Source organism: Eumetopias jubatus, unplaced genomic scaffold (genome assembly GCF_037043125.1).
Source record: "Eumetopias jubatus isolate StellerSeaLion01/CBP00866 unplaced genomic scaffold, mEumJub1_p1.0 scaffold_11, whole genome shotgun sequence".
Classification (NCBI taxonomy): Eukaryota; Metazoa; Chordata; class Mammalia; order Carnivora; family Otariidae; genus Eumetopias; species Eumetopias jubatus.
In genome coordinates, this window is record NW_028274817.1 from 34,521,823 (window position 1) to 34,543,008 (window position 21,186).

At 42.9% G+C, this 21,186-nt stretch overlaps 1 protein-coding gene across 1 annotated transcript in view; it reads left to right on the plus strand.

Annotated features, from left to right (window-relative positions):
- The window catches only part of LHFPL1 (LHFPL tetraspan subfamily member 1), a 37,177-nt gene extending 22,938 nt beyond the window's left edge, over positions 1-14,239 (plus strand). Inside the window, exon 3 of the mRNA XM_028092288.2 lies at positions 14,058-14,239. Within this exon, the coding sequence (XP_027948089.2) occupies positions 14,058-14,239 (182 nt within the window). The remainder of the gene's footprint in view (positions 1-14,057) is intronic.
- Positions 14,240-21,186: the final 6,947 nt, after the last annotated feature.

Sequence of the window (21,186 nt, forward strand, 5' to 3'; positions counted from 1 at the left end):
TGCCTGGTACATACTTTGCACTCTCTAAAGGTTGCACTGAGTGGAATGAACAAATTGCAAGGTGGCTGTTGCCATCTTACTGTGTCACCATATGGAGCCAAGTTATTTCAGCCCCTTATAATTTTGTGCTTTTTATTGAAATATATTTGACCTATAACATTGTGTAAATTTAAGGTATACAACATGTTATAATGATAGATTTCTATATGGTAATATGATTGCCATTGTAGTGATATTTAGCACCTCTATCTTATTACATCATTATTTCTTTGTAGAGGTTAGAATAATTAAGTTCTAGTCTCTTAGCAAGTTTGACGATTATAATACAATGTTACTATCTATATTCACTATACTGTGCATTAGACCTCTAAGGCTTATTGCCTACTTGTTGCAAGTTTGTACCTTTAAACAACATCTGTCCTATCTCCCCCCCCCCCCCAGTCCAGCCCCTGGTAACCACCCTTTTACTCTCTGTTTTGGACCACTTTGGCTTTTTAAAGATTTCTCACGGGCATTTCACTTCTTTAAACCTAGCTCCCGGAGACTACAGTGAGGATTATTTTATCTACCTTTAGGGATTGTTTTGGCCATGAAATTACAAAGTGCATGTAAATGTGCTTTATGAAAACAATGCCCTAAAGTGTAAGGGGTAGAAGATGAGAAAGCATATCTACTGTTAGATTTCTCCTCCCTATAATTTTAGCGACTAAACTTCAGTGCCAGTTTTCTCACTGACCATCTTCTTTTAAGAATAGTGAAGAACATCAAGTAATGAGACTCGATACATCCCATGGGATGCTAAGCTATTTTCATTTTGAATAGAAAAAAAAAATGATGGTGCGTATAAACATTTCTGCCTTTCCTGAAAATAGCCTGCATGAAAAAAAGGGTGTTTATCCTGCAATAGTCGATCCCTAGACTTCCAGCCTGGTGACTCCAGAGGACTTAGAAAAAGACCTCAAAGGGCGGGTTCTCTGTTTTACTTGGCCTTATTTCCCTGCTTAGCGCCTTGCAGAGGGTCTAGCAGGCTCCCTGACTGAAACAGTGAAGGCAGAATTGTGAACTGGTTGTCTGATCATCAGACCACCACGAGATGGCGGTAAAGTCAGGTGAATTCATTCTGTTTGCTGCTTTCTCAGTCCCGCCTCTGGTCCTCAGGTCAAAGAATCTGATTCATGCTTTATCTCCTTGCTTCCGTTTCCTCCACTCAAATTTCCTTCTATAAACCTCAGTAACAGTCTTCTTTGTTCCCCTCACTTTTAGTGTCTTTCCCTGGCTACTCTGGAATGATACAGTATCCTAAGCCTTTGTTTAAAAACAGAAACCAGTTTTAAATAGAGGTGTTAGTACTGTAGTGCCCATTTCATGGGGCTCTTGTGAGGATGGAATGAAGTGACGTACCTAAAACTTAGTACAGGGCCTGAACTCAATAAATGTCAACAAGAACTGCCATTATTATTATTGTTATTCTTATAGGTTAGACTGACCCAGGTTATTTAATAAGTGAGATTTATTTTCACTTATTATATAAGCAGGAACCAGAGGGAAAACCGGGGACAGTTCTTGCACATTCTCGGGGCAATTCTCTGGCAAAGTTAGAGTTACATATTAGGGGTGGACATATGTGTCCATCCGCTGTGTTGCATGACTTTTTCAAACCATCTTTACCAAGTCCCACCCAGGTGAGTTGGGAGGAAATGCATACAAATATGTCTTTCAAGAGAAATCCCATAGCATTGCATCAAGCATATTGTAGGTTGTTGGGTTTTTTTTTTTTAAGATTTATTTATTTATTTGAGAGAGAGAGAGCATAGAAGGCAGGGGCAGAGGGACAGAGAGTCCTAAGCAGACTCTGTGCTGAGTGCAGAGTCCAATGCCGGCTAGATCTCAGGACCCTGAGATCACGACCTGAGCTGAAACCAACAGCTGGTCATTTAAACAACTGAGCCACCCAGGCTCCCCCTGCCCCACTGTAGGTTCTTAAATCAAGTTTGACTTTTCATCTAAAAGTTGGACGAGTTTGAGCTAATAATATGGTCTCATTCAGGTGGTTCCCTACTGGACTGTGCATTGTAATCATCTGGGCCCTCTCCCCAGAGATCACAATTCTATAGATCTGGAGCAGGGCCTAGAAATATGTACATTAAAGCTTTCTCCAGACATTTGTGGAAACTAGTGGACCAGTTGAAAAATGTTAGGCTGAGAGAAGGGGCCCAGAAGAATTGATCATTCTAGGTGCCATTCTGAGGGCTTTATATGTATCATATCATTTGACCTTCACAGCTGCTCTGTGGTGTCACTTCCACTGTGCCCATGGGAGAGCTGAAACTCAGAAATGTTAAATGACTTGCCCACAGGTTCAGTTTGTAAATGACAGGTCATGGTTACAAACACTATTCTCTGTCATCCTCATTTAGGACCCTGTTCAGGCACCACATGAGTTCCTTGAGCACACATGGGCCTGGCCCGGTCTCTACTCTCTGGCTAAGTGGCAAACTTGATTAAATACTTATCTGTCTGCTCAATGGCTTTCTCTATAAAGACATTCCTGCCTCTAGCTGGGACTTGATGAATGAATAAAACAAACACAAGAGGATTAAATGAAATAATGGATAGAAAAAGTGCCTTATAAATTGTAAAGTGCTATACACATATTGGGTGGTATTATTGGGGCATTGGTTGTTACCCAGAGATACTGGGCCCAAGGAGAGCCTTTAAGTTCTATATCTATTGGCCAGTGGAGCATGGATAGAAAGAACTGATGTTCAAACCTAGCCTTGCAGTTATGGGGCTATGTCAACAGCCGGAATGAGGGTGCACGTGCTTCTGAGTCCTGAGCTTTGTAGGCTTTCTCGGTCAGGCATTCTAGCATTCATAAGTATTTGAAGATCCTGTCAAAAGTATATAACAGTAGAGCAGTGATGTGGCACACTGCAGGTGGTGAGGATGTGTGTGCCATGGCTCCTTCCTCTTTCTGGACTCCATCTTTCGGTAGAGGCTGCATTGGCTGCCGTTCAGTCTTGCTGGAGGGCATCGCCCCAGAAAATCAAGTCTTGATCCTGGCAGGCACACCCCTAGAGGATGAGGCTACTCTGGGTCAGTCCGGCTCTGATCGCCCTGGAAGTAGCCGGCCGCACGCTTGGAGGTGAAGTCCATGGTTCCCTGGCCCGTGTTGGGAAAGTAAGAGGGCAGACTCCCAAGGTGGCCAAACAGGAGAAACAGAAGAAGACCTGCCCAGCTAAGTGGTGGATGCAGTACAACCGGCACTTTTTCAATGTTGTGCCCACCTTTGGCAAGAAGAAGGGCCTCAATGCCAGCTCTTAAATCCATTGTAACCCTGGCTTTCCCCAATAAAGCCAATTAGTCCAGTCAGAAAGAAAAGTATATAACAGTCACTCAGTAAGCATATGATAGACACTTACTGTATATGAGATACTGAATGAGACACCGTACATAGTCTTCAAGAAGCTTTGAGGAGACATTATATATATACATATATATACATATACATATATAGATGTCTATCAAATACAACCATAATAATATCAATCCCAAACCATAATGATAACATCAGAAGGAATAAATACTGCTAAGGCACATGAGAACTCCAGAACCTATCTTCTTTCTCTTAGTATCAATTTTCATCTGTATTATAGAAAACAATCCGTGACTCTCTCCATATTCCTAAAGATACTGCACACCACTCTCTTGATCTGTCTCACATTCTGTGGCTAAAATGATATTTCAAAAATGCAAATCTGATGTTATTCCCATTCTTTAACAATAGTTCCCCATTGCCTGCAGGATAAAGATTCCTTAAGCATGGCCTATAGGGACCTTGGCCATCACTTCCATCAACACTCAAGCTCCTCCTCCTGCTCAGCCACCCTGAAATACCATGTTCTTTCAAACCTTTGCAACCTTGCATGTGTTCTTCCCATAGTTAGGAATACCCTTCTCCCCTTCCTCAGCTAGGTAACTCCCTACTTTTTCTTGAAAACTCCCTGCCCACTTTGAACTGCACTTGCTGTCCCTCATCTATATCGTTGTATTGCTCTATGTCGTAGCACTTGTCACACTAATAGTCTGTTAACTTGTTCCACTTCTGCCTCTGGCTCCCTTTCACTCAATCTAGTTTGTTGATCTTACCTATGCGAGAACAACATATTTAAAGAGCTTACCACAGTGACTTTATTAGCTGAAAAAGTTCAAGTGGATGCAATCAGAAATCTATTGAGCAGATGCTAGAGGAGAGGGGCCAATTTCTTAGAGGCCAAGTATCTTACAGAGCTCATGCGGAGTCAAGCAGGTCCAGTACTTGGTTTTTGACTAGTCCTTTGGGGAGAGTACCTGTCTTAGTTCATTTGCACTGCTGTGAGAGATGCTAAAGACCAGATGGCTTATAAACAACAGAAATATTTTTCTCACAGTTCTGGAGGCTAAGAAGTCCAAGATCAGGGTGCCAGCAGATTAAGCATCTGGTGAATTCTTTCTTCCTGATTTATATGTGGCAGTCTCCTCGCTGTATCCTTACATGGCAGAAGGGGGCAAGGGAGATCATTGGGGTCTCTTCTATAAGGGTACCAATCCCATTTATTAAGGCTCCGCCCTCATGACTTAATCACCTCCCAAAGGCTCTACCTCCAAATACCATCACATTGGGCATTAGGATTTAACATATGAGTTTTGGGGGACACAAACATTCAGTCTATAGCAATTCCCAAAGCTCTTCTGAAATGCCACTTCAAGTGTAGTTTGATGGGCTATATGAAGAACAACACAGAGTGACAAGAAGGTTTATTCAGGGAAGGGGGGGCAATCTTGAGAAAGACCCAGAAGCACAATTTAAGTTGACCTGAGACTTAATTCCTCCCCTTTATCCCCCATTGAAGAAAAAGATCATCAGAGTAGCTAAAACTCAGGATAGCTATGCAGGAAATAACATAAATAGGAAAGACTGGTTGGCAGCATATACAGGGATGGGTCAGAAGCAAATGCTTAATAGGGCCGGGGAAGATTTCAATGGAAGGACTCAATTTTTTTGGCAGAAGTATAAGAGAGAGAAAAAAAAAAACAACCCTATCAGGTCATCTCTCTCACCATGAGGATTTGACTCTTTACTGAGTGCTACCCTCACTTTCTAGCAAGTGGCTAGAAATAGTGGCTACTAACAAAAACATGTTTACCTGAATAGCTGAAGTTTTCAAAGGATTTTTTGTTTTGCCTTTTTCTCTGGCAAGGGAGCCTAACAGGCTTCTGGAATCTTCAATAGGTTCTGGACCTCCAGTCTGGGTTCCTGCTGAGACTCATGCCCAGCCTGGAGAGTGAGAAGAAAGCTCTTCTCATGGCTTTGGCTATCTTTTTACTGGGGCTATAGTGGGGTGGGGGATGGATAGGGTGTTTGGCAATTGCCCTTAAATTCATGGCTTTGCTTTATTTTTTACAATTACTCACCTGGGCTGAACCTAGCAGAGAAGGTTTCTCCTCATTTAGCTTGGCTGCAATGAAAATGTTTTTATGCTGCTATACCTATGGAGACCCTATGGTTAGCAGTATCTCTCTGAACAGATGGGACCACCAGCTTCTTCCAAACCGTTGCTGCCTGCTTAACACAAAATGCAAGTCCCCGTGGCAAAAATATGTTGAATAAGCAAATATCAACCCTATCCTTCCCCCCATCACACACACCAAACAGCAGTTTGGGAGGTGGGTTGCCGCCCTGGTTTCATAAGCTCAGATGTTGCTACAGTGATGGGAGGAGCAGCTGATCTTCCTGAGCTGGGTCTGCTCTGCAAAGCCCCCACCTTTATTAGGAATAGGTCTGTTGAAGCCCTCAGCTTATCCACTCAGTCCCTATGTGCCAGGTTTTCTAGTGTTCTAATCTTATACTGTTTTCTAAACAAACTCTCCCTGCCTCTCTTCTCTTCCTCTTCCACCATTGACTCTCCTTTAGACTCTTTCTTTTCTTTGCTCTCTCTCTAGTTCTTCCCCTTTCCCTCCAGAGAATTCCAAAGGAACTTACGTATCTCTCTGTAACTGAGGTGATTGCTCTCAGGGCCAGTGCAGGCAGCCTGGTCTGATATGATGAAGGCTGTGAAGGACTCTCCCCCCGCCCCCGCTCCCCCAGGTGGCTCCTAGACAGACATCTCTGCATATCTGTTCTGTCTGCTCTCGAAGGTGAGGTTGAGGGCAATATGTTGGTTCCCATTGCAGGTCCTCCTCCATCCTTGGGGTCACCTTTTCCTTTATTTTGTCTTTAAGGCTAGAGCAGTGTCTCTCAAGTTCCCTGGTTATTGGAGTATATTAGATGATAAAACAGGTGTCAATATCGTTCCCTTGCATTCTACCTGAACCACCTCCCCAAATCCTGACTCCATGAGTTCCTAGAATTTGGATGTCATCTTTGTAGGAATACAGTCCCCAGTCCACACCCTGGAGCTGTTTACATTGTTAAACAGCTTTATCCCTTGTTATCCTACCCCAAAACTCCAAGCTACTTCACAGTTCTTAACCCCTCCATTAGCCTCTTTCTTACCACAAGTCCAGGGCTCCTTACCTCTGATCCTGGGTCACAAGCATGCCTTTTCCTGGAGTATTAGATCCCAGAACTAGATTTTTGCAAAAATTTGTGTCAAATCAAAACTTCATATATCTGAAGATTCCATTTCATTGCATCTAGTGCTAGTCAGTGTTGGAACTGTTAGTGGTCATTATGTACTTGCTATGTCTTTGCTTCCCTGTCTCTTCCTCCAAACTTTCGGGACCCTAGATTTCCATCAGATGATTTTTCTAAAAGGGAAGACTTGAGAAACCCAAAAGACAGACTTACCTCACTCTTTTTAAATGAAGACTTTAAAAAAGAAATTTAAGATTCATAGCAAAATTGAGGGGAAGGTGCAGAGATTTTCCATATGCTCCCTGTCCCCACACATGCATAGCCTCTCCCACTATCAACATCCTTCACCAGAGTGTGGTACACTTGTCACAATTGATGAACCTATATTGACACACCATAGTCACCTAAAGTCCATAGTTTCCATTATGGTTCACTCTTGGCGCTGCACCTTCTATACATTTGCACACATATATATTGACATGTATCCACCATTATACTATCCTGCAGAGTATTTTCACTGCTCTACCAACCCTCCATGCCCTGCCTATTCATCCCTCCCAAAACCTACCAACTCATGGCAACCATTGATCCTTTTACAATCTCCATAGGTTTTTCTGTTTTCAGATGTCATATAGTTGGAATATATAGATAGATGATGATACATAGATATAGCCTTTTCAGATTGGCTTTTCACTTAGTAATACATATGTAAGTTTCCTTCTTGTCTTTTGTGGCTTGATAGCTCACTTCTTTTTAGTGTTTAATAATATTCCATTGTCTTGTGCCCACAGTTAATTTATCCATTCACCTATTGAAGGATATATTGGTTGATTCCAAGTTTTAGCAATTATGAATAAAGTTGCTATAAACATCGTTGTGCAGGTTTTTGTGTGGACATAAGTTTTCAACTCCTTTGGGTAAATACTAAAGAGCATGATTGCTGGATCATATGGTATAAGTATCTTTAGTCTTATAAGAAATGGTCAAACTGTCTTCCAAAGTGGGTTTACTCTCTTTATGCCTTCTCCCTCTTTCTCCAAGCAGGACTCCTTTCTTTGAATTAGTTCTCTAGCAGTGTTGGCTCCTTTTTTTTTTAAGATTTTTATTTATTTATTGAGAGACAGAGAGAATGGTAGAGAGAGAGCATGAGAGGGAAGAAGGTCAGAGGGAGAAGCAGACTCCCTGCTGAGCAGGGAGCCCGATCCTGGGACTCCAGGATCATGACCTGAGCCAAAGGCAGTTGCTTAACCAACTGAGCCACCTAGGCATCCTAGCAGTGTTGGCTTCTAAGCTGGCATTCTGAGCATGCCCTCTGCAAAGAGAGCCTCTCTGTTAGACTCTTTCCTACTCTGATTCCCAATCCTGATGCCCACACCAATACTAGACCCCACCAAAAGCATCAGCCTGTGGCTTACTCCTCCCAGTAGTTCATAATGATCCATTTACAGTAGGCCAGATACCATGTCCCTAAGGACATAGGACTTGGGCTCTATGGAGGGGGTTCAGTTTAAGTAGCAGCCAGTGACAATTTGTTCTCTAAACAGCAGAGATGCAATAATCTGACTTAATGCTGAATCAAAGAAAATAGAGTCAAACTCCAAACCAATTTGATTTGCAACTTGGAATAAAAGCAACATGTCTTGATTTAAATGTCAGGCCCACTGCTGAGTGATGATTTAATAACTTTTATGAGGGATCTTGTCATAGCAAATTCAACACTGGACTAGAATGACTCACAGATAGAGTGTTAGAAATTATACAGAAGAGCACAAAAAAGAACAGGCTTCTCTTAGGGCTCCTCTAGAAACTTTTGCATAAAGCTAATTTGCAGTTAGGACTTCTTTTCTCCTCCTATCCTACCACCCAGTCTTTCTCTTCACAGATACCTATGCATGCATGTAAAGACAATCCCCAGCTGTGATGTCAGCTCACTGCATTATTTTCTGAGGACACGAGAACAATTCTAGCATGGAGGCTCAGAATTGGTGCAGTTAATCTGAAAGGTGAAGCAGCAGTGAGCCTGGTTATTTCTGAAAGGGACCTCAAGAACTCATCTGGTCTTTACTGCTCTGTCTTCAGATGGGTACTTAACTACTTTCTCTGATTTTAAAGGTGAGAGAACTGAAGTCCTGTGGGGTTAAGAGATTTCTTCAAAGACTCCTGTCTCCTGACTCCCAGGGAATCAGTGCTTCCTCCTGCATACCTTGTGAGATATCTTTCCTTGACCTTCCCCAGCTTCCCCTGGGCTAACATACTAGAATGCTCAAAGCTGACCATGCCCCAGTTCGAGTCATCTTCCCAGGTCAATAGGAAAGCATGCACAGCTGTTCTTAAGGAAAAAGATTCCATTCTGTTGGCCTAATTGTTCAGTTATCAAGATTCATTTTGGAGGTAATTCAAAGTGTAAATATATCGTGTTTGCCTAGATGAGGGTTGCTTAACCTTAAAAATACTGACATTTTTGGCCAGATCATTTTTTTGTTGTTGTTGAGGGAGGCTGTTTTATGTATTGTTGGATGTGTACCAGCATCCTTGCCCTCTGGTTAACTGGTCTCTTACTACAGTATACAACTGCCTCCAATCCCTTTTATATAGGGATTTTAAGTTAATCTTCCCAAACTATACCTCTAACTCAATCATTCTTAATGGGAAGCAATCCACTCCACCCCCACTCCCAGGGATGCTTGACAATGTCTGTTGATATTTTCAGTTTCCACAACTCGGAGTGGAGGGTGGATGAGTTGCAGACATCTAGTAGGTAGGAGCCAGGGTGCTACAATACACAAGACAACCCTCCCACTCCACCTCACCTCACCCCCATACACCAAAGATTTTTTTTTTTGGCCCAAAATATCTATAGTGCCAAGGCTGAGAAACCTTCTTCTATCATGTCATCCTCTAGTCAGAAAATTTCCATTGTTCCCCATTGCTTGTGGGAAAGATGCCAGATTTCATGGGTCCTCCTGGTCTATATTCAGCTTATTATTTGCCAACTATAGCTCTTTATCTGAAGCAACTCTGAATGGAGTACTGTTTCTGAAACATGTGGTCAAATTTATCACTTACATAACTTTGCTCACACCAACCACTCCGACTGCCTAGAATGCCCACTTCCCACTGCTAAAGTCAAGTTGAAATGCTATCTTCTCTGTAAAACACTACGTGATCCTGAATTCTCCCAGATACAAATAATTCTTTTCCTAGATGTTCCTGTAGTATTTCCATTATATGTCTCTTAAAGCATTTATCATGTTCATAGTAGAATAGAAATTTTGAGTTGGAAGGGGCTTTTAAAAATATGTCCAGCAATGGGGCACCTGGGTGGCTAGGTCAGTTAAGCATCTGCCTTTGGCTCAGGTCATGATCTCAGGGTCCTGGGATCGAGCCCCGCATTGGGCTCCCCACTCAGTGTGGAGTCTGCTTCTCCCTCTCCCTCTGTGTTCTCTCTCTTTCTTTCTTGCTCTCTCTCAAGTAAATAAATAAAATCTTAAAAAAAAAATCTGTCCAGCAAAATTCCCTTCACTCAAAGAAAAGGAAACCGAGACCCAGAAAGCTGAAGTGATTAGTTGAAGGCACACTTTTCCATAAGTCTTGGACCATAGTAACTTGTATCCTTGGCTCCACTCTCCTGGCATGGTTGAAATAGGTGACCATGGACTTTCAGTCTTGGCACTCACATCTAAACTCTGACACTTGTACGTTGACAGAGTAATTTTTCTTTCTGAGACTCTGTTTTCTCAGCTGAAAATATGATTATTATGAAAATAATCATGGCTGTTGTGAGAATCAAATGAGATGGTATATTCAAAATGTGTGGCACATGGAAGGTACTTAATAAATATTTGTTAGATGAATAGAAGAATCAACAGTGCTTTAGGGAGTAAGATTTAAGGATTGGTGATGGTCTATGGGACTTCACTAAAACGTGATTGGAGATAAAGGGTGGTTACTGTTCCCTATTTTGCACCCTTCCATAGAAAACACAAATTCCTCTGTAGGCCATCAGACCAGTGTCCAAGCTTTCTGTGGAGTAGGTGAATACTGACAGCAGCTCTCAACTTGAAGATGTAGTTCTTGAAAGGTTTGCTTTTTTTCTCCCCTTTTGCAATGCTACTGATGCAACCTCTCTATTCCCTCAAGCAAATAACAGGTAGGATTGTGGGGAAAGGGTTGGATAAAAGATATGTTTCCTCTATTTCTCCTTGGCTCCCCGTATGGCAGCAGCCTGGAGCTTAGGTGCTGTTCAGTGGCCTAATAGGAGTCTCTGTGAGAGGAAACTCTGATTGCATTTGGTGTGGCCATGGGAGCACTTTGGTGCTGGCTCCTAACCCTGTGATACCTGGTTTTGACATGACTTCGATAAAGTTTATTGAAGCCCTTCTAACCAGCTCTTCACTCTGGAGCTGCCCAGTCTGTCAGCTTTCTTCCTGCCTAGGGCTTTGGGGTAATGCCATGCTATGCATTTATTCCTTTCATTTACAGAAACAAGTCTTTCCCTAGTCCCAGGGTGCATGTATCTAATAAAAATATCCCTGCTACTCTAATGGCGGGGGGGGGGGAGGTGACCTGACAAGCAACTGAAGAAATAGAATAAGACTTCTGATGCCTTGTCTAGACTAGATTGGGAGCATGCCAGAGAGGAGGAAGTTGCCTGACAGTGGGTCTACCCCAGAGCTGGCTCTTGTCTACTCTACCATGTGAGCACAGGAGATTTTGGTTAGAGGGGCTACGGGAGTAGCTCAGGTGAATCTATTACAAATTAACTTAGGAGCCCCCTCTTTAGGGCTTATAGGTCAAGGGTCCTGTAAGAGAGAAAAAAAAAAATGACTTTTGGGAGGATGAGGAAACCAGTAGAGAGGACAGAGTACCAGACTGAGAGTAAAGAGATGGTCTAGATCCCTGCCTCTACCTCTCTGCTTCTGAAAGAGTTCCTAGGGCTATCAACTAAGCCTCACATTCCTGTCTGTGAACTGAGTACAATAAAACCTTCAACCTTCCTCCTAAGGATGGCAGAAGTTGAAGGTTTGCCCATCTCTAGAGTTTTCACCTTGTGAAACCCAAAGCATTATATAAAACCTCCTACTTTTAGTGAGTATGTGTGTATGTCTAAAAGGAGGTGTGACAAGTTGGGGGGAGGTTACAAATTTATTGGCTGCTTGCCTCAATATGGTATTCTTCAGTTTACTCTTTTAGAGTCCCGCCATTATTTTTCATGTTGAGGCCACTTTATAGACAGTTGAATTATTTTCTCTTTCAAATTCACTCCATCTAAGGATTGCATTGTTTCCATATCTACTGTAGTCTGGCTCTCAGTATAATTTTTGGTGGGGCCATGGGATTTCGAGTAGTTATATGACTGCCTCCATCTATTGGTAAAGTACTATCTCTGCTGAAGAACTAAAATTTGACATTGTCATGGCAGGGGATAAGGGATTCACTCTTTCATTTAAGTATAGAAGGAAATATACACAGTGCTAATAAGGGCCTTTGATGAAGGAATTTGAATTACGGAGGTCAGAGAAGGCTTCGCTAAGGAATTAATGATTGGGCTGAGCTTCGAAGAATGACTGAATATTGACTAGGCAAAGAGAGTGGTGGGAAATATTTGTATACATGTGCATATGCAGTAAGCATTTTAAGCAACAGAATATGCATAGGCCTTACGGTGGGAAGGACTGTAGCACATTCCAGAAACAAATAGAATAATACTGCAGCTGCTTTTATAACTTTAACAAAAAATTTAAGCCATAGATTTGTATGTTGAAGATTAAAAATGCAAGTATACCCATATTTGGAGTATTGTTAGGCTAAAACATGCATAGTGAGCACCCACTGTTGATAGAGCATGGGAGGTATTATCAAGAAAAAAACAAATACATCTGCACTGTTGAGCCAACAGTCTGGAAGGGGGTAAAGGGCAAATAAAAATATGTCATATGCAAATTTTCCTCCCAAAATTTTGTCCAACAGGTACACTCATGTAAGGGATATATAGACAAACTCCTGGAGGGCTACTTGGTTGAGATGACTTGAGCCTACTGGGATTAATCTGGAAAAGCTTCCTGGAAGTTCTGGATAGTGTTCTGAGGAAGATATGAATTGGTGAATAAGAGGGAAGAAGCTGTTTCTGGCAGGAGAAACAGTATGAATAATAATTTGGTGGTGGTAGGAACACTATTTCTGAGGTGAGAAATTTGGGATAAATTAGGTTGGCCTGAATGGAGGAGCAAAGCAGCCTAAATTGGGGCCATGTTACACTCTTTATATGACATGCCAAATAGTCAGCTAAAAGAAGGAAAATTAAGGTTCACTGAGCACCATGTGAACAAAGACAATTGGTTATTAAAAAGTAAATTATCAAGATCAGTCTTGACATCTCCAGCTGACCAACTATAGTCAAGACTAGCTTTCTGCAAGACTGTGAGGTAGGTGAAGGTCACTGCCTACCTCTTTTCTTGGGGCCTCTCTACAATTTTCTACCACTGACATCTACTCCAATTTCTGGAGTCTTGTTTGCTTAGGCACTTGATTTTAACAATTAGTTGTTACTCTGTTCCCTTAAAAATTAATAGCTCTCCTTTCTTTGGGCATTGACATTTTCTGAGGGAAAATTCTCCGAGAAAACATAAATACTTCAAAGGACAGAATCTACCTCTGATAGAAAGGCAGGTGGTGGAGTGGATGTTTTTGAGCAGGTGACCTTTCCTATTACCCTTTAAATTGAAACTGCCGCCTTACAAGCTTGGCCTTGATTCCAGTGCATATTTCTTCCCTGGATACTGAAAGGGTAGGTTAAGATAAAGGCATGTAGCAAGGGGCAAGGGATTTTTATTTGTTTTTGTGCCTGTCAAATCTCCTGATGATGCAGAATACAGTTCTTTGGAAATAGTCCATGCATGGCAGCACATCTGTGTGGAGAAAAAGGTAGAGCTTTCGAGTCAAGATTAGCCAGGGTTTATATCCTGACTCTATTGCTGTCTAGCTGTGTGATTTTTCACAATTAATTTAACCTGTGCCTCAGTTACCTCATCTTATATAAAACAGGGATAATAAGAGTGCATATCTCACATAGTTATTGTAATGATCAATGGGATGTATGTGTAAGGAGTTTAGCATAGTTCTTGACACTTGATCAAGTTGTTCTTGTCATCAGTTTCATTAGCAGCATCACCACCGCTACCACCCACACCACCCCCAGGTTCCTACTGTAACAGAATAAAATTCTATAACTTCTTGCTAAAGCAAATACCAGCCATCAGCAAAAGAGGAAAGGAGGAAACAGGAAGCCCAGTTGCACTCACACATTTACATTAACTGTGATTACTGTAATCACATTACATTAATATGATTGTAATGTATCACATTACATGTTGCGTAACACCCCAAGGAGAACGTGTGAGAAGACAAACCAACCCTCATGTCTCTGTCCCTATTTCTACAGGTACCTGTCGGCTTGGCTGGGCCTATTACTGTGCTGGAGGTGGAGCAGCTGCAGCCATGTTGATCTGCACCTGGCTCTCTTGCTTTGCTGGAAGAAACCCCAAGCCTGTCATGTTGGCGGAGAGCATCATGAGGAACACCAATTCTTACACCATGGAGCTTGACCACTGCCTCAAACCTTGAGTTTTGGCAGAAGATTGGAGAGGGTGGGAAAGAGAAGGGAAGAGGGCCTTGAAAAGAGGCACTAAGACTAGGCCACTTGCTACCCGCCTGCTACTAGTGTAGCCTCATGTTTGCATGCTTTTTAAATCACCAGTCATTCATTTTCACTTTCCCTTAAGCCATTGGGTCAGTGGCTATTTACAAAATTCATCAAGAGCAATGATTCTCTCAAACATTTACCCAGCTGGTGAGTACCCACTAGCCCTCAAGTCCCAAAGTGTTCCTTTGTGCAAAGTAAGGAGAAGACCTCACCTGAAACGTAACTTCACAATCAAGCAGATCTTCAGAGATCTACAGCTCCTGTCCATCACTTAAATGTTGTGTAAGAGCACATGTGCAAGGAAGGACCAGGAGACGGACAGGGCTGGTTCCTACCACTCCATGCATATGGCCCTCCCCCTGGTATTTATTGCCATCTCCAAACATCTATGGAGTGCCATTGCTCAAAATTTTGTGACTTTCTCGGGACTATACCTTGACTCTTCCTATTTTCTCCTGCTTCTCTTCCTTTCCAGTTGTGTGGAAGCTTGTGGGGAGGGTGACTCCCAATGGGGAAAATATTAATCAAGGATGACTGCATATAGTCTAAGACCCCTTCCTTATTATGCCTTAGAATAGTCGTAAGAGTTCATTTTGTGTTTTGGCTGGGGTGACTGGCATCAAAATAGTGGCAAGTATTCCCTAGTCCCTTATAGATACAGAAATGGTGTTCATCCAAAGTTCTGAGCAGAGACTAGCATTTCTTGTACATTCAATAAACATGAATTCACAATGATGATGACAAGGTTGTTTCTGCTGGCTCCTTATTAAAATTTCTAGTAGAGTTCATTTTTATTGACTAGGAAATTCACAGTGGTCTTTTGCCCCTATAGCCATTCCTAGCGTGATACAAGTTTCTCTGCCTGTTTCAAAGACTGCTCATCAAATGCTTTCCCCTCCATCTGGGGAGAATTAGACATGAGAGAACACAGCTTTGGTGTCACCTAGGGCTGATGTATTTTTAGGGCTGGCCTCCATCCCATCTGTGCTCAAGTCTGATGGATGGTATAGAAGAACTTGGTGTCTCCCGGGGACAGAATTTGTCTCCCCCACCCCAATTAATTCAGGCCAGCTCTATTGTTCCATAACTATCGCTTTAGGGATTAGGGAGAGCCTGTGACTCAAAAGGCCAGCTCATCTGTTTCTATTCTTAATCACTCCAGAGTGGTTTGGGTACAGCCCTACCTAGAAGGGGAGAAATGGCCAAAACTGGCCTCATTAGTTACATGCCATTTCAAGAAGGGTCAGGGTCCTGATATTGACCTTATGTAGGTAAGTGAATTCAAGCATACACTGCATGAGCTCATTCATTCGTCTAGTCACTCATTCAGGACACATCCCTTGGGTATCCTACTATATGCCACATTCTGTGCTAACTGCTATGGATAAAAGGAAGAAGAAATGCTTACCCTCAAAGAGAGAGTGGTGGGCATTGACAGACATGTAGATAAATAATTGCCAGTGTGTTAAGTGCTAGTAAGTGAAGAAGAGGGGCCTAAAGGATCACGCAGAGAGGCTATTAAACCAACTTGGGGTAAAGGGATGCATGAGAAAACTTCATAGAAAAGATGATGCCTAAGATAAGTCTGAGAACTGAGTAGGGGCAATTAGTCAGCAAAGGCAAGAGTGTACTAGAAGAAGGAGCAGGAGCATGAAGACATGAAAGAATATGGCACCGTCATGAAAGCAATGAATAGGGTTGTAAAAAGGGAGGTGGTAAAAATGAAGCTGAAAAGGGAGATACTACCCAGATTCCATGAGGCTTTCTACACCAGGATAAAGAGTTTGGATTTTATCCTAAAGGATCACCACTGAAAGGGAAGTGACATGAACATATTTGCGTTTTTTCAAAAATCAGTTTGACAACAGTGAGGAGAATGAAAGAGAATAGGGAGAAATGAGAGATATTTCAGTAAACCAAGTGTAAAACGATCCAGTCCTGACTAAGGTAGTAACTGTGGGGCTCGAGCAGATGGATGAATTTGAAAGAAGCTATTTAGGAATTAGGTTAGGTCCCACAGTACTTAGTCTAATGGACATGTGTAGTTGAGGGTGAGTGAAAGTTTGGGGATGACCACTTTAGGATATGGGTGGTTCTTATTACCAAGATGGGGAATACAAGAGGAATAACATAGTGAGGAACTGATGACTGAATTCATGTCAAGAATTATCTTCCTCGTGGAACTGGATTACGTGTTTAAGGTAAGGCAAGTTGAACACATCTCATTGGAAGGGAAGAAGTGTACTTGGGTTTGCAATTGTAAGAAAGATGACTAAGAACAGTTAAAACAAAAATGGAACCAGCTCAAGCCTCGTTTTTATTATGTAGAAATAATAATGCAACTTTAATTTAGGAAACCCCAAGATATGGAGAGTATGTCAAGCATTTGAGAAAAGGCAGACTACTCTCCTTAGAAAAGACAGATCAGGTGATCTCTCTTCTCAGGATAGGGAACCTCCTGAAATTCTGTGGGATGGAATTTGTGTGAGTGGTATGAATCTTTAAGCCAAGGTCTTGGCAAGAAACAGATGGCACATTCAGTAAGGTATACTTAGCTGAGATGAGCTTAATGCAGGGACCATTTATGGTGGTATGTGTAGGATTAAAGGAACCTGCCAGTGCTGGTGAGACAAACAGATACTATGAACAACGGGGAGCTGTTATCACCTATAAGCCTGAAAGGGCAAGGGGAAGAAAGTGTGTTATTGGAACCCAGCAAGAGCTATACGGGTGCAAGCGGGGGAGCTGCCTAAAGAGCTATGGCTTTAGGTAGCACAATGTGGACTCTGCTTAAATGCAACACAGCCGGGAGGGAGACAGGGGCAGAAAATCTGCATATCTCACTCTCTTGCCACTCTGATCTCCTGCCAGTGTCCACCATTACCCAGACCCAGCCAGATGCCAGCTGGTAAGGAAGCCTGTTGCTACAGTCCACGGAGGTGAGCTTTGGCACAGAGCATGGCAGAGAAGGGCAGAGAAATAACCTTGGGGGGTGTGAGGGGCAAACGGAAAATAACAGCTCAGTGAGTGTACTTGGCCCTTGACACTGTCATTCCCTTACACATTGCTCTCCAGGAAGCCTTAATTTGCTGCCCAACGTGGCCCAGACACCTGAACACACTGGGAAGTAGTTACACTCTAAAGAGGGGACTGAGCAGGAAGGAGTTAATTCCATTTTAAGAACCATTTTAAATGACTGTCACCTTGTATAAGGTACTAGTTAGTTGGAATGTTTCCTCTCTTTTTCCAGGGAAAGGAGATAGGATTTAAAAGGATTTTTTTTTTTTTTTCCTGTGAGGAAACCAGGCCTTCAGGGGCTTATACGAAAAGAGGGGTCCAGCCCCTTGTTCAATTTGAATTTAAATTCCTTTCTGCCTGTGTCTGGTTTCTTTGCTGTTAAGCCATGTTTTTGCGTAGATGTCTGACTAGCCTGTTTCCCGCACCGCCCCCCTCCATGGCCTGGAGTAGTCTCTTGAAAGCTAAGCCCGCCTCCTCTGGCTGCTGTTGAACAGAGAGGAAGTAGAGCCCATGGTTCAAGTGGAGGGTCAAATGAGTCAAGTGAGGACCTTAGAGACAGTGGTTTGTCCCATGCCTGGCTGGCTGACATGCTCCCCACCTGTGTACACAGATGGAGTGACGAACCATGGGTCCTTTACGACTCCTGGAAACACATAGATCTTCTTGGAGGGGTGACAGGATGGAGGCTATTCACCTGGACAAGCTCACAATCCGCTGGGTATTTCATAAGAGCTCATTTAGCAGGACATTCTTTCAGGAAAGAATGACAGATTGGCAGTAACTGCCCAATTCACATGCCTTCTTGTCTATAAGGTTATAGTTTCTACACCTGGGGTGGCCCTTGGTATACTGCAAGTGTTAAGTCACTCAGGTGTGTCTTAGACGATGTCCTCTCCCTAATGTTGTCCCTCATTATCCCTGGTCCCAAGGGAGTAGCTGCTTCCGTTCCCTTGCAGCTACTCGTGACTGCCAGGCACTGATACCCTGCCTTGCCAAGATGGAAAGGAAACGAAGATGGAAAGGCTCTGACCTCTGGGTAAGAGGTTTCCGGTTTCTGCAAGAATTAGTGGCAATATGGGGGTTTTGCTGGATGAGGGGAAACCCTAGGAAGAGGAGGGGGTGGGGCAGCTGCTGAGAGGCACAGGCTTCATAAACTGTCAAACAAGGTGCACTGAGAGGGAGAGCCTGGCCCCTTCAAGTGTGACAAAGACACTTTCTTCAGTCTGGCTTTCACTTTTGGTAGAGGTAGTAATGTGGAGAAACTTCAGGGTGGTATTTGGTCCCAAGGCAGCCTGTTGGCGGCGGGGGCGGGGGAGGGGCAGTTCCAAGAAAATTAGTGAATGCATTTTGTAAAAGATGGAAGGCATCCCACTTGGTGGTTTGAGGGGAAAGGTGTGCTATTTCTAGAACGCACAATCAATCTCTTACCGGGCCCAGTAAAGCTTTCTTAGCAGACAGGAAGCAGGACCCTTTCAAGGAGTCATCTCCGCTCCATGACCTTGGTTTAAAAGCATTTCCTGAGCTTGAGATACTTATTACTGGCCTCTCTTTCAGATGTAGAGATGTGTCTTTTCAGCTTCAATTTTCATTTTGTCTACTTATGAGATTAGGCTCTCCCAGGGTTGATCTCTTCTCTGAATGCATCAAACCCCCACTGAGCCCTCAAAGCTAACAGCAAAATAAACAGTTGCTATGTGTGCACACAAATGATTTAGATTTTCATTATACAGCGCTGCTGATATGTCAGGAGGCAGAAGTAGGGGGAGACAAAATGCTTGGTTTTGACTGCAGCACTGTATCTTGTTCCTTCCTCCCTCTCTAGGAAGGAGGCCCCAGAGAACAGTACTTGGGAAAGGGGGGCATTGAGGCCAGCTGGCATCCACGAGGGCAGCTCACAATGTTGGCTCCTTTTCATGTAGTGCCTCCACTGACTGGAGAGATGGTGGCAACTACAGAAAAGGAAACAAAGCTGGTAGGAAGGTCAAGGGGAATAAAGGGGACAGATAAAGAGGTAAATATTGGAATGTTGGGAATATTTGCCCCTTCCCACTGTGGCCTATTAGAATCTCATTTGGTGGGGGTGCCTGGGTGCCTCAGTCAGTTAAACGTCTGCCTTCGCCTTAAATCATGATCCCAGAGTCCTGGGATCAAGCCCCACGTCTGGCTTCCTGCTCAATGGGGAGTCTGCTTCTCTTTCTCCCTCTGCCTGCCGCTCCCCCTGCTTGTGCTCAATATCGCTCCCTCCCCCACCCCGTCAAATAAATAGATAAAATCTTAAAAAAAGAATCTCATTTGGGGAATTTTGCAATTTTGCACTTCTTTCCAAAACATCTCTTTGTACCTTCTGAGCTAAAATACTGACCCCTAGACAACATGGTAGAATGAAGACTGTCTAGGCTTTGGAGTCAGGCAGATGGAGGTTTGAATCCCAGCCCAAACATTTCCAAGCTGTGTCTCCTTGGGCAAATTACTTAACTTCTCTTTGTTTACCGAACTTTCTAAGACAGCATCTCCTATTTGCTTTGGCCTTCACATTCCCAGGAGCTATGGTAGGGATGTACCATTCAGCAGCTCCATACCTTTCACTTCACACTGATTATTCTAACACAGTGATTTGTAATTCTGGCTCACATTAGAATCCTCTGAGAAACTTTGAAAAAAGTTTGATGCCTAGGTCCCACCCCAGTTTAACTGAGTCACAGTCTCTGGGGGCCACTAGACTATCCCATCCCATTTTCATTTGGTACTTCATTCAATGAGTACTTCAGCACGTGGCTTACTTCTTGTCTGCCATCCTTTCGGAAATTTCAACGTTCATGTGAACTTCTGTGTCAACTTCTTGGCCTCCAAGTTCTTTGGCTTCCTTACCTCCAAGTATATTTTCTTTTACTTAATCTCTGCGGCTCCCACTCTTGAAATCAGCAAGAAAGTCACCAGCACCGAAATCTTGATTTTAAGCCTCCCATTCCTGACCAACACCTCTTATCCTTTCAGTTTATGTTCTTAATATCTCCACTCTATCAACTCTTTGATCCCATCTTACTTACCCAATCTAGAGTCCTAGTTCATTAATGTAACCACCTCTTGAATAAATGTTCCATTCTTTTGCGCCTTTCATATATTTGTCCCACAAAGCCTTAATCCTGCTTAAATTTAGTAATCTTCCTGGTCTGTGCTTGTACCAATTACCCAACCATTGAGAGAGAAAAACAGTAACTGTTCTTGCACCTTTTCTCTGTCTACACCCACTCCCTTGATGAGTTCATCTATCTCATGGCTTTAAATATCCCTACCCTTGCTACTCAGAGTGTGAGTTACCGTTCAAAAACATAGGAGTGCCTAAGAAATTTAGAATCTCGGGCCCCACCCCAGACCCACTGAATCATAATCTGCATTTTAACTAGATTCCCGGGTGCATTAAAATTTGAAAGGCTCTGATCTATACCAGTGGTCCTCAGCTCTGATTGCAAACTGGAGTCAGGTGGAAAGTTAAACCTTTGCTATTGCCCCGGCCCACTTTCAGAGGTTCTAATTTAAGTGGTCTAGGGTAGGGCCTGTGCATGCATAAATTTTGTAAGCCACTATGTGATTGTAATGTGCAGCCATGGTTGAAAACAACTGACTTAAATATTGACAGCTCCCCAATTAGTATCTTCTAGGCCAAACTTCTCCCATGAATTCCAGGCTCATAAGTCCAACTACATACTCCACATATCTACTTGGATGTCTAATAGGCTTTGCAAATTATACATATGCACAACCAAGATCCAAATCTTCCTCCTTAAACCTGCTTTTTGTAATTATCACCATCTTAGTAAGTGGCACCATACTTATTTGGTTACCCCCCCCA